Source organism: Antedon mediterranea, chromosome 11 (genome assembly GCF_964355755.1).
Source record: "Antedon mediterranea chromosome 11, ecAntMedi1.1, whole genome shotgun sequence".
Taxonomy (NCBI): Eukaryota; Metazoa; Echinodermata; class Crinoidea; order Comatulida; family Antedonidae; genus Antedon; species Antedon mediterranea.
The window spans coordinates 6,795,456-6,821,694 of record NC_092680.1 but is presented as its reverse complement, the minus strand read 5'-3'; the positions used below and the strand labels follow the sequence as shown (position 1 = coordinate 6,821,694).

At 31.4% G+C, this 26,239-nt stretch overlaps 1 protein-coding gene across 2 annotated transcripts; it reads left to right on the top strand.

Moving 5' to 3' along the window:
• Positions 1 to 633: 633 nt before the first annotated feature.
• LOC140062489 (cysteine-rich motor neuron 1 protein-like) lies at positions 634 to 24,618 on the top strand. 2 transcript variants are annotated; one of them, XM_072108730.1, is made up of 4 exons: positions 634 to 1,418; positions 3,547 to 3,646; positions 16,623 to 16,818; positions 22,013 to 24,618. In XM_072108730.1, the coding sequence occupies exons 1-4, from the start codon at positions 1,076 to 1,078 to the stop codon at positions 22,070 to 22,072; spliced, it is 699 nt and encodes a 232-aa protein (XP_071964831.1). In that variant the 5' UTR covers positions 634 to 1,075; the 3' UTR covers positions 22,073 to 24,618. The 2 variants fall into 2 exon arrangements, with proteins under 2 accessions (XP_071964831.1, XP_071964830.1); XM_072108729.1 differs by having other exon boundaries at positions 646 to 1,418; positions 16,623 to 16,830.
• Positions 24,619 to 26,239: the final 1,621 nt, after the last annotated feature.

The window sequence follows — 26,239 nt, the reverse complement described above, 5'->3', positions numbered from 1 at the left end:
ACATGTACGGTATTATTTTACAATCCATTAAGAACAACCAAAATTAACAGATACTTTAATCAAGGCAATTAATTGCATTGCTTTAATGTAGACAATGTGTTCTTGCTTTCCTCATTACAACTACACTTAAATGTTTTATTATGGATTTTAAGATTAAGATAAGACTAAGAACTAAAGTAAACGAAACAGGAGTCTAATCACGCTATTATTTAATTTTAAATTTGTAATATTTGCTATATTGCTTTAAATTAATTCCTCGTACTTTTTTAAATTTAATTATATAATATATAATTATATCGAAGCATCTAATTGGACTTTCGGTAATCACATAGGCTACCTTGATTAAATAGCATTGAATTTCATAAACCCTTTTTGTTAGTATAAACCGTATATTTAAGTAGCAATTAAGTTTAGTTAATCCAAGCATTTAGTAAATATTGTATAGGCCTAATATTTAGATTCGTGATTATTGATAGAAAAATTCGCCAACGTCTGTAGTTTCATCCAATCAAAAACTTCTTCCTTATGACGTCACTAGTTGACCACGTCTTTTAAAGAAGTGACGGCATTCACTAAAATCAAGTGATCTGATTGGTTTATTCGCATTGACAGCTAAACAGACCAGGAGTTTCCCTACACATAAATAAACCCGACAGACAGACAGTGATACGCACTGATCATCGAAATAAGTTTGCAGAATAATTCCGGGTCCCCGAAGACCCACACACACGTTATCATTCGATTGTGAGACTTAAATTGAGCCATTCTCTTAATAGCAAGCAACTAACAAATTTGGACACGACAGGATCGAAAACGCAGCAAAATTTGAGTAGTATATAGGCTACTGATGTTAATAACATTTCTTAGGAATTGCATTTTGCATTCTTAACTGTGTGCTGCTGATTGTATTCTCTTTAAAAAAAGTTGAATTTTAAGGACACGACATACTTATTTCTGACAGTCGGATATTATAATTGATATGATACTTATGACGTAACATTGTTAATATCGTCGTGCATTACGTCAACTCAACTTAATTGAACTTACTTAGAAAACGCACATAACTTTTTCTACAATGGATGTATACATTATCTTTTCCATATTTATATTTAATTGGATTACGCAAGCGGACTGCGGTGCAATACAAAACAGAGACATTAGAGCTTCGGAACTAAAGTGCCCCCCTTGCAATGAAGTTCATTGTTCGCCTAGAAAAGCATCAAAATTGAAGTGTCCGGGAGGTGTTACGACGGGCGTTTGTGGTTGCTGTCCGGTGTGCGCCAAACAAGAGGGTGAAAAATGTGGGGGTACACATAATTACATGGGTAAATGCGACGCTGGACTTGAGTGTGTTGAAGTAGAAGATACGACGCCAAACAATGAGCCATACACATTGAAAGGGGGAATCTGTAAAAGAAGTAAGTGAATAAGTTACTTATAAATTAACCAAACTTATTTAAGTGCAAAAAAAATAAGTTACATATTGACATGGAATGATTAAACCAATGATTATATAAGTATAGTTTAGTATGGTGTTGCTTACGACTATATTGCAATTCAATATTTTGAAATTTGTCAACGTTTTGTCATTTAAAACATGCGTTTCACTGCAAATGTTATTTGGAAATAGGGAAAACGAATACCTGTACCTAATATCTAAATAATCTAATTGAAAAAAGTGAAATGTCATTGCACACCAGCACTATACTATTAAATTACAGGTATAACTTATAAAGATTGCAGCATGGTATCTTCTTTACAAATTATACTTTAGAACAAGTGTATTTTCAACTTTCATAAACGAATTATAACACATGGCGATATCTATGATTAAGGATGAATCACAGAGAAGCACTTGTACGTATAGATGCTAAACCTTCTTTCCTCAAACTAAACCGTTGATAAATATTTCCTTCACAAAATGTACTAGGCTTACATTTCGTTGGTGCTTAATCATAGTACCGGTACCATTATACTATGTAGGTCCAATTGATAAGGTTATAGGCCTACATTCTACATTATAACGTTTTTTAAAAGACGCTTTGAATGTTGGTTAGAATTATAGAAACAACTTTTCAAAAACATAAGCCTAAAACTGTATTTTACTGTGACGTACATACCGTAATGGCACAGAGAAACTCCAAACCTGCACCCAGTGATGATATACTGTACATTATTTAATCTATGGGCCTAAACGATGAAAATTAGGAAAACTGCCACCAGACAATTAATTAATTGAATTGTTGTTTCTCATGATTTGCCCATGTATGTGTCTTCTTATGGACTAGGCCTACTTTTTAGGCCTACTTTATTGATCTAATCCAAATTGTTATAAGTTCTAATTTAAATATGTCAGTGTCTTCGTTCAGATTGTTCTTTTATATTGGGTAGCATAAGATCGTTTTTAAGTTAATTGTATATATCGGTCTACGGCTAAAAATCATCGAATAATTAAAGGTTTTTAAATAATTTGAACCTGAAAATCAGCTGCTTTATTTAAATCGCGACACAATTACAAAAAAATATCATTTGTGTTCTCTTTTTCCCCGGTTTAATAATAATTCCAGGCTAATATACCATACATCAATGCATTTCCCACTCTTAAAACGACAACTCGCTCACAGTTTGAACTTTAATTTGATGTCATCATCTCATCTTACATAAATTACGATCAGTTAACGCCTTGTTATTACGAATTTTATTGGTGTTAATAATTTCAAGATCAAGTTTGGTTGAGCATGACGGCAATAACAAACATTGAATACACACAACAAATACAGATAGTTTTAACACTGCGGCATTCTAACTTTTAAATTCCTTTACAAATTATGGAACTTTCTTTCGTTAAATAACGGTCTCCGGTTAATTTTACAAAATTATATTTATACCGTGTTCATACAAATTTTATTTAAAAAGAAAATGCTTTTTCTAAATAAATTGATAATAACTATTAGACGTATTCTTATATGAAAATTATAATTAATTTACAAGTTAAGAATATCACTAAAGTGAAAATAAGTATAATATTATTTTGATTAACATTATAGTCTACCGTGAATATTTCTTTCATATTTTGTTTTTCTTTCTGTTAACGTTGGCGTACGTTGGTATACATTTAAAGCTTGGTTCCCACTAGAACGTAACGCAAGGACGTAAACGCAACGCAAGCGTTTTAACCAATGACAAGCGAAGTTATAGACAGTTAGCAATCACAAGCGAATAAGCCATCGCTTGTGATTGGTCAATTCACTTGCGTTGCGTTACGTCCTTGTGTTGCGTCGCTAGTGGGAATTGAACCACGCTTTAGCAATCACAAGCGAATAAGCCATCGCTTGTGATTGGTCAATTCACTTGCGTTGCGTTACGTCCTTGTGTTGCGTCGCTAGTGGGAACCACGCTTAAAGTGCGACAGGCCTACTGTTTTACTTTTATCCAATAATGTCAGTATTTATTGTTGATGTTTTATACTGAACCACGTTGGAAAACACTGCTTGTAATCTCATTCAGTATAAAGATTATTTATTTACTTATTTTTTTTCAAAATAGATTTACAGATGAGAGACGAAGCGAACAGAGTATCTGGATGTCAGCCCAAGTGTACTCCAGATTTTTGCGCAGAAAATCCAAAATCTATTTGTTCTGCTATGTAAGTTTTCATTTGTATTTCCATTTTGTCATATAAAACAGTAATTCCTTTGTTTTAAAGGATAAACAGATGATCCATTTTGGAATCTTTAATTCAAAACAAATTCCTTCATGTTCAAATTATGCCGGTAACAAACGACTTCCGGTAATACAGGTAAACCGTTACGAAATATATTTGTTTTCACAAGAAACAAAAATAATCATACTACCTGGATCGATAAGTAGAGGCCGACGGGTTGTCTTGTATTTTGACTTTCAGGTGAAGTTAAATTCTACCTTTTGCATTTAACATGCCATAGCTTACAAAAATTATATAACTATAATATAAGGTGATCAGTTCTTGTCTCGTCACCAATTGATTCATATTAAAACACTTGAACCGTGCTTAATTAACTGGCAATAATCCTTTTAAGGTCTCCATTATAAAAATATTAACCGTATTTTGTATAGTTCTATATATGACATTTACGTGCACAAGATGTTTAATACAAATAATTAGATATCTTATTTCTAATTCACATTTGAAAAATTCCATGCGATTCTTTAGTTCTGTGAAATTATATATTTTTTCATACACTCATTGATAGAGCAATTAGGAAACTGTAATACAAAACAGGGTCAAAGAATTGCATGGTCAGTGAGATGAAACCATTCGGAAACGTTGATCGTGACGTCTCATTTCACCACTACATGGTAAAGAATATTGATGAAAACATTCATACAGTAGGCCCAAGTTGATATTAAAGTGTACGGGCCCGACTTGTAGGCTTACACTAGATACAAAGTTAATACGAAACCTGAAGCAGCCCAGGACCTAAGAGGAAAGCTTTTGACAACGGATATCATGCTTGTCTGCCTGAGTATTGAACTCAGTACCAGTGATTTCTCTCCCTCAGGGGCAAACTCCCATAACGATCTACTAACCATTCTTGGTTTCATAACTGTGGTTATGTCAGGGCTGTGACGACCTCCTTAGTAGGTCTCCGTCACTCAGTGTAGACTTTCAAGACCTTATGAAAATAAGACAAACCAAAGTGGTTAATTTAGAATTCTAAAAATTAGTATCAATAAATGTGAACGATAATAATTCGTGCTTATATCAATGAAATCAGTTTCCTGGAATTAGTATTGTAAGTTAAAACAAATATTACTATTGGTAATGCTCAGACGGTCTTTCTCAGAATTTCACCGCAAACTATAGGCCTAAAATTGATGCAGCCTAAAATATTAAATGCAAGGAGTTAAGACATAATGATAGGCCTAGATTATAATACAGCAGGTCTCATCTTTAGAATTCCTAATATTAAATTCCAGTTATAGATTTTGTTGTTCGCATAACACAGCCGTCTTATATTATAAAATCTTGAATGTATAATAATTTACCTGTATTGGGAGACGACCTTAATTTTATATTTGATTGATACCAGCCGACAGGACAAGTTGAATAGATACGTGACCTTTTAAAGCCATCAGCTCATCTGTATTTTTCAATATATTTGTTACGTCATTAACCACTTTTTTTCTGAGAATACCGGGTAAAAATGTACCTTCTGTATGTAAATTAGCCACGCTGATTAATTCAATTTTAAAAATGCCGTTAAATATGTGAGGCTTATGCTTGAAAATGAACATAGCGTTTAACACAATATTACGACCGTCAGCATCATTGTTAGTTGAACTGGCCTTGATACTGCTAGTTTCCCGTCACCAACTGTCAGGGAGCTTTCCCCTCTACCAACTGTATCATCAATGCATCAATTGCCCTTCAACGCGGGCCTAGCTTCACTTCAATCATATACCGCTAAATATTAATACAGTGAAGGAAATTGTTGTAATTTTAACGCATTAAAACAACTTGGGAGGCGAAGATCGCTTTCACGACGACATCAGATCATTTTTCATTAGTCTAAAGATTTTGTCCCGTGATTATTCGATAATAAGAAACGTCGTGCTCCCGACCGTGTGTGGGAAATTGACGAATACTGAGTGATAGTGTATGTAATTAATTAGGTGGAATATATAGAACATTCTTCAACCATAGCCAGACCACGATTATAGGCTTACACTCCTCGGTTTTGTTCAATACATCCTCACACTCGTGATTGCAGTAAAATATATACTCTATCCCCTCAATTCTCCCTCCTTTCCTTTAAAAGGATAAACATAGTCCCATATTCCCATCTTTCGATTATAAAAATCGATCTAAACTACCGGTATTATATCGACCAAAATCGGTCCGGTAGAGTGCCATTGTTTCCTTCAATTGTCTCTCTCCTTCTCCCTCCTTCAATAACTAATCCTCACTTACAATCAAAACAAACGGAACCAAACCAAGATTTCTAAATTCCGGTGTTAACATGCAGATTTCACCTTTCTGTTGACATTACATTATGGACGGAGGTTTGAAAGCCTAGAAATTACACGGCTGTCTAGTAATATTATTACTGGCAGGTGAACACATGAAATGTTTTCATGATGCCGGACCAATCATCATCGAATGTCAGTAATTCTTGGTTATCATGCGTTTCTTACCGATTTCTTTTCACGTGTATTTTTAGTAATAGTCATTTTTATGTTGTTTAGATTCATCGTAACATAAACCTATATATATATATATATATAAATATATATTTATGCAATTTGAAATCAATTCTCCAGATTTTTTAAATAATATAATGTTTTTAAATATTGTTGTAATTTTAATAAAACTGAGTTTTCCGTCTTGAAGAACAGAATTTTAATAAATATCACTGGTCAAGTAGTAGGATAGTTAGACCTTTTTAACGTAAATATTAATGATGATTTTTTTATTTTGAGAAATTCCAATAAAAATAATTTCCGATCTAGAAGTAGAACCACTCATTTAGGACACCGCAAGGAAATACTTCCCCATGTACCAAACGAGGGTACGGTAATACTGTTTTAAACTACGACCAACCCATATTCAGGGACACTAAAGGGGCACATTATTGGGCCCCGAAAGTGTCCCCTTTAGGGATTCTGTCATACTATATATACAGGTGTAACCGTTGATGGATTCTGTATGAGTGTGGATTGAGTGTAAGTAGGTCTGGTTGGCAACAGTGCCATCGCGTGCTTTCAGATGACAAATCTATCAATTTTGTGTTTGTTAAGTCATTATTCATGAAACCATTTACTGTTGCAAGTCATGACTTTTTTGGGACCAATGTAGCCTACTTCCCGATTCTGAAGTCTGAGTCTATAATAGTGCAGGTGCAGATGGAAGTAGCGACATATCACCGTCGCTAGGGGGTAGAAACAGCTTCAGTCACTGGACAATGTACAATAAATTGTCCTCCGAGAAGGTATGCTGAGCAAAACAACGCCAAAACTGTGAAAGACCTAATTACCGATACAGGTAGTCATTTTCTCAACATGAATCGAAATATTCGCTTATACTGTACAACACATTCAATAGCTTGTCATACAATGTGGGGTTTTATCGGAAGTTTAATTATCAAAATTGAATTAAAAGCGCAGCAGCATCCGCGACCGAACACACGCCGAATTCTTTATAATCCTTTTCTATTAATTTTAATTCAATGACGTTTGACGCGCTTTAACACCTTTACAAAACGAACCCGCTGGTGACTTATACACACCACTGTACACACAGTCAAATTAATGTGATGTTTTTCTCAAATCTACCAGATGTCTTCAAATGTTTTGACAAAAGAAAGGTAGGTGAGGAAAGTGTACAAAAGAGACCCATATGGGCCGAGAGAATGCAACGGAAGGGCATAGGTTTCTCCACTTCCGAATCAGCAGGTAAGCGTTATAAGTTCGTTGCTTAAGATTCGTGGCAAATTATTTCAATAAAACTCGAAACATTTCATGACTAATTTTACATCTGTTTAAATTGGTTCTAAAGCACAAACGCTGTACGAGTGACAGTGAGTGAATTAATAAAAGTGGATATTCTATAAAACACTAGTGTCAATTCGGTCTGAAACTAACTTTGATAGTTTAAAGCGTAAATTAAAAACGTTTCGTTTCCAACAAGTTTATGTGTAGAACATAATTTCGATGTAAAGTGTTTTAAAAATTGTTTCATTCTATATCAAATTTGTAATGTAATGTATGAAACACCAAACGTATTCGTAAGTAAAATACGGGACTATAACATTTATCTTTTGATATGAAATAAAAAAATCGTGTTACTTCGTGTTTTTCCTGAAATTACCTTTATCCGTCGTACCATGGAGGTATCTAATATTATAGTCATAACAAATGATTGACATTTCTTTTGACGTCTGTCACGTCACAATCACTGACAGATTAAATTCAAAGTTCCATGATAAAACCATAAGGTCTTTATTATTCAGGAAATTGCGAATAGAGACAGCGTGTTAACGTCAGGTTAGGCAAAGAATAAAGTGTTTGGATGACGATCCGTGTTAAAATCACGTTCAACTAGCAATCAACCATCCTTCATTTAGTTGGACCGTATTTATTTTAATGTCATGATTTGTTTGAAATGTTGCATGTACCACGAAACATCCTTTCTGTTTATAGGGTTAAGGTTATTGCGGCATACTTCGTTCATATATCGTATGGTAAACAGTAGGCCTACAATAAACCATAAAATAGATTTTTATACAAAACGGCTATCACTATTAATATTTATATTATTATAGTTCACCAATATTAGTTTAAAGATTAATATCAAATGAACTATATACTAATTTATAAATATAAGTTATAAGAATTAGGTCTGATATCTATTGCCTGCTCTGCAAGAAGTTCAGTCCTCATAAAATTGCTCAATTATACACCAATCGTAATTTTACTCTTCCCCACATCGTATGTTATCAATTTCCCATACCGGTACCGATTCAAAATGCTGGGCTTCATTGCCACTTTTTAGAAGTCACGGTCTTGATTTCAAATGAAAAAACCCGTAGGCCTAGTTCAGTGATAAAAACAAAAAGATATAGAGTTTCTGATATTTGGTAAAAAAAAGGTAACGTCGGGTCTTTTTGTTTTGTTATATTAAGACCTAAGAAAGTTTCAGTATCGTGATAATAAAATATTCGCACCGTTCGTTCGTTTCTTGTCAACTTTAATCAGATTGTACAAGCTACTGTACAAAATCATACGATCACTATCACTGTATTCTCCAGGGTTTGATTATATAGTTCAATTTACAAATCTTTAAATAAAATCGTGTAGAATTCTAAAAAAAACCTATATTAAATGCTCTTCAAATTAGCGATTGATGACTGTTGTATGTGCCAGGAGAGAGTCTTGAGCGCCTTTGAAAATGTTGGTTATTAATTTGAGATTTTGAAACTTGTTGATACTTCTTAGTGTATGTGGTAATTTTTAAAGACTCAGAAATCTTTATATAGCAGTCTTTGAATTAAGTTCGCAGAAGCCTTAGGCCTAAGCACTCAAAATGCGTCAATTTTCAAATGAATTCTAAATCCCATTTGACACTACTGAATATGAAACACCGTGGCACATTTCCTTAGAGAAACAAGAATGGCTAAAGGTCCTTACTTAAGGCTCCGACTGGTTGAAAACTGATCATACATCAAGAACTTCCCAAGTACTGTTGTTAATTATTTTATTCTCTGTTGATATTTTCCATGAGTAACACCACCTGACTGTATTTAAAGGTCGTGGACTTAAATAGACCAATTTTAGAATATGAAAACTAAATATTAAAAATCATTATTCTTCTATTGAATCGGATGGAGTGGATTCTGGGAAGGAATGAAACATGGACATGGAATAAGTTGTTTCTTTATTGTAGAAAATTAGTACAGTACGGTAGTAAATCGATTGTAGTTTAATGTGTATCATGTTATAAATACCTTGATATTTGCCACTGATTTCAAAGTCACTGATGTATGTCGGAGAACCAGGGAAGAGTTAATTTAACTCTTCCCTGGGAGAACCAACTTTTTAAGGAAGGATAAACATTTATTAAACTACTTAAAAGCCCACTTATTTCTTCCCCCTGCCACTAAATCTAGAGTCTGAAAGTTTGAATATTTCGGAATTAACAATTCCATTTTCCACTTTTACTGACTTTTATTTCTCATCTTGATTTGATTTCTATTAGGCCTAAGCAATATCTTGATAAAAGTTATTTGCATCTGATGCAAATTTTGTTGTAGTATTAAAATAATCGATCTCATCTGAAGTATTTAATTCATATAAAGTGATATTTTCAAGTGCTTATGATGACAGGAAATATCACTCAAACTTTACCAATTAGGCCTACAGTTGGAAAATTACCAAACTTTATATTAATATATAACATTAAAAAAAGTTCAAAAAATCGTTCCCTTTTGCTTAAAACTTTGCTGCATTGCTTTCGTTTATGTGATAAAGGGCAATTATTATTACATTATATATTATTATTTTCTTATTATGATAAAGTGAAACAAGATTATAGAAACCCCAACAATTGGCATTAACATTGGGAAATAAGTTGAAATCTTGAAACACGTGGATGCATCAAATCTTCAAGGTCTCCAATAAAGTGCTACACACATTTTCTCACCAAAAGGTATATTTACCATGACAAATAATTGTGTGTGACCCCAATAAGCCATACTTATGGCGATGATTCAATGAGTTAAACAAGTTATGGGTTACACATTGAAATAGAAATAATTTAATAGAATAGCATGTACCAAAGATCTTCTCCATTTAAACAAAATTTTACTTTTGATAATACTATTCTGTTTTTATGTTGATGATTTATGTTGATGATTTAATTGTTTTTTTGGTTTTTTTTATAGCTTTTTTTAAATAAATTCATGTAATTACATTATCATTCAGTCGATGTTGGCGATAACCATTTTAATATGCAGTTTTCGAATTTAGGCTGGCCAACATTTTCACACTTTACTGTAGCAAATTGTCTTATTTTACTGATTTAGAATTTCTTTCTTTGCCTCTAAAAATTACAAATTTATACTTCAGCAAACATCATACAACGTCTTTCTTTATAATACTATATCACACTTAAACTATAAACTTTTAATGCACTTTATTCCCAAATGACTGAACTAGCATACCAACAAGTTAGATTAAAAATATAGTTAAGTGTATATTTAAACAAGAATATTTCTTACAAAAAACGCTGCTCGCTTATTGTTATTGCTAAGGTCAAGTCTGGGGGTCACTTCATCACGCCTAGATACTTCAAGTATCCTATTACAAACAAAAACTTCAATGGACTGACTGTTTTGATAATAATTCAATGATTATCTGACAGCGAATTATATCATGGGACTCATAAATACCAGAATGCTTTGGGATTTGTCGTTAGACTCTTTTCTCAGCCGTTTTTGGATTCAACAGGTGGTACCAATAAATTATAGTGGAGTTTCCATTTTAACAAAAATGTCAAAGTGTAGTACTATAAAGCTGCTTGATTTCATCTAATGAATGAGTCATCTCGTGTGACGTAGCGGGCTAGAGCAGCAGCGTGAAAATAACTTCTAGTATTTGTTATGGGTGTTTATTTGCAGTCATTGCACTATTCTACTATGGTGTGGTAAACACCCAGTTTATATTTCAACTTTTCTTCAGAACATCTTTTTGTAACTGTTGATTTATTAGTCATTATAAATGGGTTATTTAATGATCTCTTTGCACTTTTTGACGCTAATATTATCACCCAGATTTTAATTGAATGCAATATTATGAGGAACAACGCCATACATGGGAGGAAATAAACCCGGTTTGCAGTAGTTTTCACTTTAAGGTTTTACTAGAACAGATGACTAAAAGTAAACTAAGTCAGATAAGTCTCTGGAATTGACAGCTGATATTTAGAAATACACCATAATAAGAGGAAATAACAGGTTTAAAAATTGTTTTCACAAAAAGTTGAGAATATGAACTACCGTATCTTGTATAATGAATATGTAAGTTGAATGTAACACATTAAATAGAGTCTCAGTCTGGGTTTACAGACATTTTTTTTTATTGCGAATATATATACATTCTTTGATCAGAGTTAAACACAGCAAATGTTTTGGTTTAATTTGCATTTCTGCATTCAAACTTGTGTTTTGTCTAACTTTACTTTGAATATGAGGGAGTTATATTGAAGTTCTATTATTAATGACACAGGGGGTATAAGAGAGTTAACCATTCACACGAGTGAACATAAATATGATTCCTTCAGTTTAAATCCATTCTATGTATACTAAAATCTAGTGTGGGAACACAACTTAAAAGAATAAAACTTATTACCTGAAATTATTAAATAGTTCTTAAACCCCCTCAAGACCTTGTGAAGGTATTTAGCATTCACCAGGATGCAATAATATTTAATGATGGCAATTATGATATGATAAATTTCACAAGAACAAACTCGTACCACACACAAATTATTGTTATTGCTTACAATTAAATGTTAGAGATGTTAACAGTTCCAAATAATTGCATTAGATAAATTACTATTTAACCCACTTAGTTAAATTAATACACTCTATGTAGAATACTGACAGACTGTTGTTTAATATTTGAATGTGGGGTGATTGAGCATCATATGGCTGTCACTTTACTTCTTTCCAATCGTGCACTAAGTATGTGGCAGACAGGTACCTCAGCAGACCTCATTTTACCTGCTGGTAAAGCATGGCAGGCTAAATTGTGTAATGTGACACATTTTATATTTATTAAGCATAGCGAATTTGATCACTTGTCATTTAGCCTCTCCAGAAAGATGTTTTCGTTGTTTTGATGAAATTTAAGCTGAACAACGTGCAAGTGTTGTCTGTCATTGTTGAATACAATCAGGACAAAATCATTTTAAACCAGTGTATTATATATGTTTTTAGTTTAGATGAATTTGAAAGTGTAAATTTGAATTACCTTTGCCAGTAACTGACAAGGCATACAGAAATACAACATTTACATCCACCTTTAATTCTATTAGGCCTCTCAGACTCAGCCTAATAATTACTTAATACATATTAATGTAAATCTGTAAACTCGACTACAGTACAATATTCTAAATGCATTTGATTGCCATCAACCAGGGCCCAGGTCAATTTGGGTCACTGACAGGTCAGGCTAACATGGTTCCATATTCACATTTATTTGAATGCCAACCCTAACAAATATATGTTGTATTTCATGGAATCATTTTTTTATTTTTTTTTTAAACATGTGATGTCGGATACAGAGACAATTTATTTGTTGTTACTAGATTCAAATGTTTTTCCACAATAACTCAATAATGAAAGCTAAACAATAATGTTAGTTGTAACATGAAATGTCAAGTTAAGAGTAACGACCACTGATACCTTGGTACAGTAGTACAAATACTGTACTCATAACTTTACCATCAAGTAACTTTAACTGTTAAAAGGGTGTATGAATGCTACAATGTTTACTTTCTTTTTACAATAAGGCTAAAAACAATCGGACTGGAATTGTTGAAACAAAGTTTTAGAAATACTGCTGTAACTCTAAAAACAAACTAAAATCCATACCATCACCAAGTAATGTAGTTAAATCAATTTTCTAATTTCTTTCCAAGGTTGTAAGGTTGCTCTTCTATTGAAGTGAAATAATTAATAAACAAAAGGTTGTCTCAACATTTTGACAAATTGATTCAAGTACAGATGATATCTCCTTTTGTTAATTGATTTAGAATGGTGTTCAATACTAAATACTTTGTTTATAATGGTCTAGACACAAACAAACAAGCTATTTCTTCTGAGAGGAATACGTTTTGGCAAGCGGAAAAAAAAAATGGTTAAATGACAGCCATATGATGCTCAATCACCCCACATTCAAATATTAAACAACAGTCTGTCAGTATTCTACATAGAGTGTATTAATTAGATAAAGTTCAAATAAAGATATTTGATTATTGTTAATATTTTCAACAAATGTTTAGAATTCTAAACTACGGTAATAATTTTCCTTTTTACTTTATTTTATGATATAGTAGAACAAAGTTTCCCCTTAATAGGGGTGTCCCCTGAATGGGGGTTGGCTGTAGTATTGAAACATATATTTCTAAGGAAGTTCTCCCTGTGTTTGTTCTAAAAGGAAGGGTTCTACTCTACGGAGTTTTGTTAGCTTTTATTAATTTCCATATTGTGGAAGGTTCAGTGCCCTATATTATTTTTAAAAGAACAAGTCTGTTGGATACCACCCAATAGAATGTGTTAATGAAAAGAACAAACACTAATCCAAACAAAAAGCACTTAACGATCTTGATGATAACATTTAGTCAACACAGCATGATGAAAAAAGAATTTCTAGGGAGAGGTAATCCATTAACATGGAACATATATTGTACAGGTATACTATGAGTGGTTACAGGCAACATATTGATATTTGAATTCAAAGATTTATTATAGTTACAGTATCATTTATTTAAACGTACACTTTTATATTATCATCAAAAGCAATATAATTAATAGAAGAAAAAATATAGTCAGAACTATAATATTTAACTAAAAACACAAAATTAAAAAAAATATATATATATAATGAAATACAATGGGGCTTACAACAATGAAAAAACGCATGCAAACCAAAATTTCAGGTGACAAAAAAATATAGCAAGTCATGAATTCATTAACAATATAGTTCTAGAAATAATAAAACAAGTCTATTAAAAAATGGTGGTAAACTGTGCAGCTCTCAACACAGGGGGCAACATCCAAAGAAAATAGAACGCTATAGGCAGTAATGAGAAAGTGATTGCAAATGACACGGTATTGCTGTCAGCACAGTGATATTGGTTACCTCTTAGACACAGCATTCGTGCTCCTACCTAGATACCTATTGTAGCATCCTTTTGATGCATCGACCATATTATTTATTTCTCTTTATATCCAGCAGAGATTACTGTAAACAATCAATCTCAATAACTGATGTTTACAATACATCAATTCTAACTTTTTTTTATATCCGGCAATGTTCTGATTACATCAATAAATTGAGGCTCATAATAATTCATAATTTTCTATTTGTGTTGTTGGATTTTTTAATGTGGAAATACTAGACAATCTATTAATAGTCTCTATGTTTTACTGCAGTTACCATCATTTTGAAATAGGCCTTGTTTTTTTCTACTTGATTTTTTGTTGTTTATTTAAATTTCAATTTTAAGCACAAAGAAAAAAAAGGAAAAGATACATTAACAACACCTTCCTACATGACACAAAATACTAATATAATATATAGTGTTCAATCAAAATAAATAATGTATTTAGTGATTACTAAATACAAATCTTTCAATTATACTATTTTTCAATACATTACTAGTCACAATATCCATAACTAGTTTCCTATCAAAGCTTATGGCTTGGTTAACACCTTAGAACTTTTTTATTACCATTTATGCAGACATAAACTGGTGATTGACAAGTCTAGATTGACCCTGGCATTGCTGTGGACTTGTATTCTCACCTCAGGCAGTAAGCAATGCTGGTGGTACACTGTAGCGGTCAATTTTAGGGTATGGTTCAACCACCAATGTTAGTTTTATAGCACATCAGTGGTTGGGCCTAAGGGTCCTTTCAGTTTTATTTGGTAGCTGCTATGCATTTGAGCACTACTAGCATGTTTATTTTGTCAGTTCCTGTCAATAATGTTTGCTTTTCTGAAGATTATTTCTTGAGGATAAATTTTGTTTACAATTTTTACTCAGCGTAGCCATTATTATTAAAACCTTGCAAAATAATGTATAATACTGTATCAAATTAAATCCGATGACACTATTTTCTTCTTTTTTTTTTTGTGTACAATAATTTGTTGCTTAAGTACGTACAAACTAAAAGGGTCATATAAAGGAACCTATAAAAGTTCTGTTTATTGTTGGTAGAATGGGCTCAGATAGTTCAAATAGTAAATCATCACATTACATGGCTTGAAATAACCCTATTACATGGTTTTGTCAGGTTGGTGAACTCCCAAACTCTACATGGGAAGCTAATCTTATTTATTTCAACTTCCATACAAGTTTCCTCCAGTTGACTACAGTAGTTTCAAAGTAACGCTCTTTCTGGGTGAAATAGGGTTAGGATTAATCCAATAGTTTTTGATCAAAATTTATTTATATGTCTAATGGACAAAATCACAAATTCACCATTGCTGTCACGTCTACAAGTCTTAATTGTACGTGATCCAACAATTCATTGATCAATTTAACAATAATATTTTTCAAAAGTCTATGCCAGCAAATATGATTTTCACAGAATATATTATTGTAGAGGTTCTTGATTCTGCTTTAAATTTTGCATTGGCAATAATGAACTTTCCTTTAAACTTTGATTATAGCAAGGTCATCACACGTTCAATCAGACCTTTGACGACAGTGACGGACCGTGACATATAGGGTTACCGAAAAGTGCTCAGTATGTGATGTGGAAACAGCTCTGTGTGATGTGTGCATCAGTATAGTGGTGGTCTTGTTGTTAAACATCAATTAGAAATGATTAGATTTGAAAAAGACCTCAACAAACTGCTAACATTAATTTATTTGACAAGGTGTATGAGGGTGAAACACTGCCCTAATTATAACCTGCATATTATTTCTTTATGAACAGCCAATAATTTGTCAACTTTATTGGCAGACTGTTTAAATCATAATGTTAAAAGTAGAATGTTATTGTAGCCTTCTGGGTATTAGTTCATCTGAATATTAAAACTGGGGCTGAATTAAAATAATTAGTACTTTATTTGAGATATAAATGAAAGTCTGTATACTTGGAATCTTGATGCCCCCAAATTAAAAAAACATTTTCTTGCAAAAACATTTAAGGATTTCTTGGCTTGCATTGTCAAAATAGTGAGGCTATTTAGCCCACAGCAAAATAAACCAACTTTAACGGTTATTTTTCATTTTTATACTATAAATAAAAGGCTATGGGTATAGACTTGCTCTGAATTTTTTTTATTATACCAGAAAAAATAAACTGAAAAAAAAACCCAATTTCTTATTGCAAGCTTTTCTTTTTCAGAAATAATGCGGACGTAAAGATGGACTGCCAAGGAGAATGCCAACATACCTCTTGTATGGCCTGCGAGTTTGTCTCAAGTGAGCCTGAATGTGGACGCTGTAAAAAAGATGATTTTCGATGCATGAGACAATATGCAAAATGCCTGAAAAAACATGTGTGTGAAAAGAGGTTTCCATGTGGTCTAGGTTCCGAAGAGGTGAGATTCGATGTATGTGAAACACTCTTTATTTTTTGTTTATGATTTTTGTATTAAATTTGATTCATTAGACCTAAACAAATTGTTATGTTGCTCAAATACAGTAAAAACAGGGTCGGTAGAATTTCCCTCTAAAAACTACTACTGGGTGAAATCACAACACAAGAATAGAGGGAGCTATAAAAAATCCACTCATGCATGCAACTTTTTAAGAAGACAGCCCAAGAGTTTTGATTTGGTCAGGATTGAGCAACATTACAATATTTGTTTAGGTCTTTAGCTATACTATCTTTTAATTTTATTTTCAACTTACCTTTCCATTTTGTTGAGTTAAAAATTGTAATTTCTTCTGACTATTTAACACAATAATACAAATTATTTGATTGATTAATTGATTATGGTGCTGGTTTTTAATTGTAAGTAAAACATACAAGCCTAAATAATTATAACTTTGCATGATAAAATACACTTTAAAAAGCATACTATACTAGTATTGCTAAAAAGGATTACTGATTTGTATCATCAACATTCATGTAACATTTCCTTCAGCTGCTTTGTTTTGTTTCCCGTTTGGACTTACGGCCGCTTTATAATTGACATAAAAAAATCGATTTGATACCATATTATTTTCTTGAATTTAGAAATGGAAATAATGTATTATAGTAATAATTCAACCTTACCTCAGTGGATAATAATGACATCATTACATACACAACCAACCACTTACGACCACTAAATGAGAAACCTGTTTTACTTCATTTACATAATAGACAATTTGTCTTTATTATAAAAGCAACAACCAAAAATTGTTCTGAAAAACACTTTTCTTTTGATTCTTACAAACACTAGGCCCATAATGCATAAACCGTATATTAATGGTATAAACAGTACCTTTTGATTTCCTGAGAAATTCTGATTTCAGGATTATTTAAAGTGAATGGTCTTAAATTCTAGGGTGTTGATGTTTGAAAGATTAAGAGAATGTACTAAAGAATGACAGAAAGAGCTTAGTACTGGGTACTAAAGGTGTCTTAATGATAATACAGTAGTCTAATTGTAAAAAGCCTACTAGGCGTTACAATCAAGATACATACATTTTCTCATTATTTTTTAATTTAACATTAAACATTAAATTAAAAGGAAACATTTAAAAATAGAAACAAAATTGTGTTTTGATATAAAACAGTGGGGGTTTTTACCCCAGTTTTTAATATTTGAAATGATTAGAAAACTTGAGCGTGTTTCAACTCGATCTGACGTGACATACATCTGCAATGGCAAGTGCAAATAAAAAGCTATACATGAGTTTTCAGGAAGGGCAACTATTTATAGAAGATTATTGCAAAGTACACAGGGATTAAACAACATGTTATTAGAAACCAGTCAGTCTGCAACCTACATTATCCTATATTATTATTTTTTTATTAAATTTACTAGTATTCGTAATACCATTCTCACTTTTCTAAGTTTTAAGGTATAAGTGAACTTATACTTATATCCTCCAACATGCTCCGCCTATATATTCATCATTATATACCTTATCCGTATACGTATGTACTACTGTATTCTCTACAGTAAATCTGGACATAAACCCACCCCACTTTCAAAGATTGTTACTTCTTTATTACTACTGTACTACTATGGCTCCATCAGTAAAAAAAAAAAGATATTTTGTCTTCCTGAAAACATAATTGAAAACAAATTTAGACCATTTTAATGTTACATTGACAAAAATTAGAACTAAACAAATTATTATTATTTAACATGGTTTTTGGTTAAATATACATGTTTCTTTAAGTTTTATAAAGCGAAATCATTATTTTTATTCACTTACTGTTTGGTGAAATTAATCAAGTTTATTATAACTACAAAATGGCCTGTTCAAAGTTTGATTTTATTCACCTTTCATTGATTTTACTCATCATCATAAATAAAAGATAAAATGATGAACCAGATCATACAAAAATAAAATAATTTGCATGATATTCTAAGATTTATGTTTAGAATCCTATGACATTTAAGTTTTCTTGCTATACAAAATATTCCTGTTAAGGCATACTTCACTATCAAAGTGAAAATTAATAATTTATGTAAAACAGGATTTGAACAAACATGATTACTCATTCTGATGTTTGAAACCTGCAAGGACAAAATATTAGATATTAACCAAAAACTGGAAGGAAACAGCTGACTCGGTAGAACAGGGGAACATAGGGGTTCAGCACCAAGGTTGTTGTATAACACGGAACATTTAGCGTAGGCCTAAATGACCTTAATCTGTTGGAGCAGTCCATAGCTCTGTCCAAAAAAACTATATAGAATCCCTAATCGCAATATTTAATTATATTAGCAGAGGTGCCAGGAAAAAATTCTTGATGCAGGCCCAGAATAAATGGAGCCTACCTAGGTTAAGCATAACATTTGCTGGTACAATCAATTCACCGAGAGAAACATCAGAGACCATTTTCATATGAGATAAACTTGGGTTGCACCTATTTACACTATTACATTGGTTATTTTATTCTATACAAGTTTTTATATGGCGCCCTACAAAAAACAGTGAGAAAAGTTTTAAGTTGACGTCTAAATAGAGGTGCTGAATTCACTCCTCTCTTTTTTCAAACATAAGTTGACAAAAAATTCAGCTACTTTACACCATCCAGCTCAACATATTGTTCCATTGATGGTGTACAACAGGTATTTTACATCTCAATATTAGAACAGGGTTCCCAGAGTTCATTAAAAGTGAAAATTGATTTCAAGAATGTTTGCAGATAACATTGAGTAGATGAACAATGGTCCTAAATATTGTTTTTGTAAAACATTTGAAAGTTCAAACACGTTTTACTAGATTCCTGCACTATAGTGTCAAAATGATGTTTTCTAAAATATTCATTGATTTTTACATGCCAGTTGTTTTCATGCAGTATGCATACAATAATACATAGGTTACAGTATGTATACAGTAACACATACAGTATGTATACAGTAACACATACAGTATGTATACAGTAATGAATGAATTATTAATTATATTGATCATTAATATTTCTATTGTTAAGATGAAAGAATGTAGAGAAGAAAATAAAGAATGATGGCAGGTGAAAATATAAATTTAGAATTGTACGGTACTTTATATCTTAGTTCACACCATATCATGGGATTTGAGATATTTCTTTCTCACTTTTGCCTGTGGCATAAATATATGGCACCTACTGAGTAATATACAGGTTTTTATTCATTCCTTAAATTTAATTTGGACATAATCATTTGGTTTAGAACCATGCTAAATTCAACAGAAACTTATCAGGTTGGTTTATAAATGAATAGTATAGAAATAACTAAACTTAATTTATGTACACAGCTGTTGTTCAAATAAATAAAAAACACACCGGTCAAATGAAAACATTTGAAAATAAACAAAATTCAAAACAGTAACTGACAAAAATACGAGACCGACAAATGGCGCGCAATTTAATATTTTGGCCCATATTGATGATATAGCTTTTAATAAGCTTTTGTGACTTTACCAATGAGATAAGAATGCAATAACACAACAAATATACTACCAAGAAATAATCATAATTAATGAAGTATCGCTTTTCTTGATTTTAAAAGTGAACATAAATTGGATCCGGTTATAAGCTCTGTCTACAATATCACACTTTATGTGACAAAAAAATTTGATGTGGCCATGTAATAAATGGACACGATGATGTCATATCTCTACCATATTTGGGCACATCACACGTTTTTTTGTCACATGTTATTGTCACATAAAGTTTGATAGTGTAGACAGAGCTTTAGCCCAACAAATTCATCTTAGTTATTAAGCACATTCCCACCTTCCCATCATGTCGCAAACTTCCTGTCCAGCTAACTTAAAATTCTATCCGTAATATTCTCCATTTGACCATTATAATATTACTCTGTGATTTGACTCATAACTGAAAGTGTGAAAGGTGTCAAACAAGACAAAAATTAGGTGATGTATGGACATTCACCACCCATAAACAACCACACTAACAAGCCAAAATAGGAATTTCCTGTAGTAAATTACAACGGCTGTCAATCACACCAAGGACATCTATTTTAAAAGAATTATTTGGAGTTAGTTAACTAATTTCAGGGTGAAATTTGTAAATTTGGGTATGGCCAGGTATGTACATTTATTACAGATTAATGTACATTTATTAACAGTTTAATGCATTCACATTTGACCTGTAAATTAATTTAAATTAAATTATGATGCTAAAATAATAGGAACTTTCAAACTGAAATAGATCTTTGGAATAAAAAGACCCTCATGACAGCCAGTTCTATGAGTCAGAACTAACTAAATAAAATGTAATTTAAAAAGTCAAACTGATGAAAGACAATGCTATGTAGAATATTCATATCAAGCAAAAAAAAGTCAGGTTTCTGCACAATGGCAAACATATCTATATTATTATATAGGGCAACCTTCAACTGAAATAAACTAACAGTCATGAAAATCCCGTATGTTTAGTTGCTTATGACAACTAGTTGTCATTTAAAGGTTAATATCTCCTATAAGATGACTTTAACAAAAATGGGGTTTTTTTTTGTTACAATTCCCTAAGTTTTTTTTTCTTTTTGGAGATATTTTCTTTCTAATTTATTAATGTACAGTTGTTGTTTATTAGTTCCCACAAATAATACATATATTGTTCTTAATAAATCATTAAATATTTATAAATGTGGATGGTGGTCACAATAGAAGTAGACTTTAAACCAAGGCCATCATTAACAAAATAGAAAAAAAAAACATTACAATGAATTTATTGTACAATAATTAAATAAATAATAGTATATAATGGTTTATGAAACACACATATATATATATATATATATACCACCAGTGTACTAATAATAACCCTTTTTAAGGGGTACGTAGGGGTTAATAGGGGTTGACCTTATAAAGAATAATATTCCCCTTGGTTGTTTCACAGAAAAGTACAATGTCCCCTGAATAGAGGTGTTCCAAAGGAAGGAGGTCTACTGTATTATAGCCTGTAGTAATGAATAATCAATTATGTAAATACAGGTACAACAGCATGTGCATTCTTTTACAAATAAATCTACTGGTTTAATTCAAACAGTAGATTATTTAAATCTTTTAATTCAATTATCATTTATTTGAATAACTAATTTTGGGACATTTTTCTTTCAGGGCCATGATTTCCAAAATGGAAAATTCCAGTGTCGTGTTCCACACTGTATTGGTAACTAGATACATGCCACATTCATTGATGCTTCTTCACTCAAGAATAAATAATTGAACAACCAAAAATATAACCAAGCAATAGAAGGCTGCTACATAAAAAAAACCAAGCAAAGATGTTGAAACAGTGCTGTGAGATACTGAACACTGAAACCAACATAATTAATGTTGATAGTATATGAGTGGCGTAGTACTACATTGGAAAGTAGGAGTGAATAGCTACTGCAGTATTACATCTTGCTACAATTCTGGGTTTAAAATTGGAAACAATCACATCAAAATGATTAGCTGGAGTATTCTTGAGATTACCTGTACTGTGACATTGATTGGAACTTCTTTGAGAACACTGTGCACAAGAAAACATTACATTTGCAACTTCAAACTTTATAAGCTCGGGTGCAAAACATAAATTCCGTTATAGCAACATAACAATTAAATAAAGGGCTATACAAACTGAAGCTAAAAGTGTCCATATTAACTAGTCAAAAGTCGCAAATGCAGTACATTTCACATTGGTAAAAATGGTCTCAAGATGTAACCAGATTTGTGTAGTGACCAGTCAAATATAAAAGGGACATTCCAAGGTGACCCCTGCAAATTGAGGACAATAATGATACATACAAGTTTTCTTAGATGACCTGGTGCATAATGTGCAAGACATTAATCCACCAGTTAAATAGTTTGGCCGCAACGTCGTCGTATGAAAAAACTCCTATCAAGTTTGCTGTCTACAATTAGTTGATATAATCAACATACAAATGTTATCATAAATTTTAATTTCTAAATGTAAACATTGATAACAAGGTATAGTCAGGTGGCTTAACAACAAAAAATGAGGAAATCGTTACACGGTGGACAAAAGCGCCAAATTTTGCATGGAGCTTCGTTGGGACCTACCAATTGATTTTTGCCTAGGAGCCACTCTGGTCGTAATTTATTTTTCAAGATGGCGGCCAAAATCCAAAATGGCCGCCAATAAATTGGAAAATCACATTTCATTTGTAGTGCTCTGTATATAGTGACAATTTTATTGTAATAAGTTTGTAGTATTTAAATTTAGAATCTGCTTATGTGTGTATAATTGCATCAGGCCTATATACTGTAGATTGGGTAGGATTGTTTGAAATGGGACAGAGGTAAGTTTAGGAGGGGTTCTATAGAACATGTGTAAGTTAAAAGACAAAAAAGTACTTTGCTTGTTTTACGCATTACAATTAGTAGATTATGTTATGGTAGCTTCTTAAAATGGAACCATTTAAAAGTTAGGGGGAGGGATTGCGGACACCATGGACACCTTGACTGAATACCGAGATATTTTAAAGTAAGAAATCTTGTTAAGTATTATATTAAGAGAATAAATAGGAAACAAGTATAGTTTTGTAGAATTAGCCTATAATTGATTCAAAATTAAATTTAAAATTTGTATCTTATCATTGATAAAATGTTTTTGAAACAAAATTATTTTAATCGATTAGAATGTTATTCATTTGCCTTTTCAATATCTAAATGTATGCTTAGTCACAGATTAATTACATTTCTGGTTTAGTCAATATCAAAATTGTGTGTCAACTCACTAAATTTCAGTACAGTAAAAAAAACACCATTAATCAACTTCCTTAAGCCTAAAAAATTAAAACATTTACACTACTAACTACATAAATCAATCAAATGGAAAAGATATACTTAGGCATTTTATAACATAACTAATGTTATTAACCAGTTTTGAAATGGAAATAAAGGTGAGTGAACCTCAACTTAAAAGAAAAAAAAAACACTTGTTATTAATACAATTAGTGGATACAACTAAGAAATAATAAAAAAATATTGTTAAAAATAAATTACTTACAAGTTATTTTCATATAATATTGAATTTTGCAAATGATCCGATGGTATAGTTGTAGAGATATTATAGTAAACTATAAATATTGCTATGGTATAGTCTATAGTTAAAACCAAAAAAGTAGAATATTGAAATTTATTCCAGGTTTGGTAGTATTAATAGCCTATGCAAATAATGTACAAAAGATTAAGTTTTTTAAAGAAAAATTGATTATTATTATTATTAGGTTATTTGGTATGATATGCCATCCAATTATCTTGCTTTAAAATTGATTGTTTAAAATATTGTAGGCATTAAAAGTGCTGAAATAAAGGTAAAAACATAAAGAAATTGTTTTCAATTTTGTTGTCAAGCTTTATAACATCATAAACATTACTAAATCAATGTAACAAATATAATGTCAACCTTCAATCAATAAATGACACGGTAAGGTCATTTAAAGTCTAAATGGATAACTAGGGGATGGGAAGATCTCAGCTGGGACGGCTGGCTGGTTAATTTACTGTAGAATTCAATTCCCAGTCAATCAATTTAATCATTGACTTTTTCTGAAACTTTTCCATTGGATTTGGAAATTTATATACTATTTGATTTTGAATATATATATATAAATTTACAGTATTTTACGATTGGTTATATTTCATTACACAAATCCAAGTTTCTACATAAACATATATGTATATAAATTCTATGACCTAGGATCAACCTATTAAGAGTATAATAAATATGTTATTTTCTGAGACATATTATTAAGAACTTTGCTAGACTATTTCCGTACAAGCTTTTCCTTTTAAAGGATAGCTGTAGTTTTAAAATAAAAATTTAAAACCTTTCTAACATTGAAAATTAACTCTGAATGTGCTACATTTTTTGTATGTTATAAGAAAAAAATGACTTACAATCATTAAACGATTTAAGATTTTTGTAAAAAAATAGTATTTCAAAAAATTGATTGTTCTTTTGATTTATATACTGGTGATATTGGTGAATTTCCGATCAACATTAAAGGGACAGTAGCTCCGGTTTCTATTTTATGAAATGCATACATTGATGATATCCAACTATAGTTAAACCCGGAGCTACCCTTTAAGAAAAGGTACTGTACCCTTCATGTTTAATTGAAAGCATGAAATATTATAGCCCAGCTACACAATGTAGAATGAGTTTAAATGTTGACTTTTCCAGTTCAAAATAATTTCTCAATGAAATCGCTTTCTTTTCCATGATTTGGCATTCTTCAATTGGCAGATCTTAACTGCATAATATTTTTATAATTTTCTAAACTTGTTCAAGAAATCCTTTGAGATTGCATTGCAATATGATTCAGCACTGAACAACCTAGGTTTAAAAGTTAACCCATCTTTCTGTCTCGTTTAACAAATTAAATGTACCACATAATTTGATAAGGCAGAAAGTTATTACTGTATGTGAATATAAAGTCATTTCTTGAAATAGTGGTTTTTATAAACTTGTGTATGCCTTCAAAAACTACAGGAGAAACAGGACATTTCAATGAATTGAAATTTCCTGTATGTCTAACTTATGTCTGTAATTCAAAATCAATTGATTGAACTTTTGGCAAAATGTTTTCTCTTGTACAGGATAAGAAGGAAAATACAACACTGTTTTCAGGTACATATTGTTTATTTGACCATTCCAAAATTAAATGTTACTGTGTATAGGCCAAATAAAAATAATTTAGTTTCACATTTTTAAAAACATGGTTCTAATGTACCAACATGAGAATGATACTTTAAAAGTCCAGTTGCTGTTTACACAATCATAACATTTTGATATAGGCATAAAATTGAATGATTCTTTAAAAAAAAAAAATAAATAAACAATTAAAAAAAAGTCATATGAAAGGGCTTTAAAACTTTATTAGGCATGAAAGGTGTGAAACTTACCATTTTATTTATTTTGCCATATATATTTTATTGTTAAATGAATCTGATCAAATTAGTAGTATTTTATTATGTACACTTTCACTACTTTCTATCTAATCTATTTCCTCTAAGTCTAATACAATCTCTAACACAAATCAAATATTAAGTGCTAACAATCAAGTATCTACTACTACTACTACTTTTGAGATTTAAAATTACAACTAAAATATAATGCCAAAACATAAACTACTTTATGCCAAACTTAAGAGTAAAGAATTTAACATTAATTGAAATTAATTGTATCAAAGTAAACTGACATTTAACTTCTTATTAATGGTGAAGTATGTAACTTCGTGTCTATGCTATTGATTCAAACCAGCTGGCAGGAATTCATTGTGACATATAACGCACAATTTAAATAAGTTTTTACTTTTAAAAATGTAGTTCTAA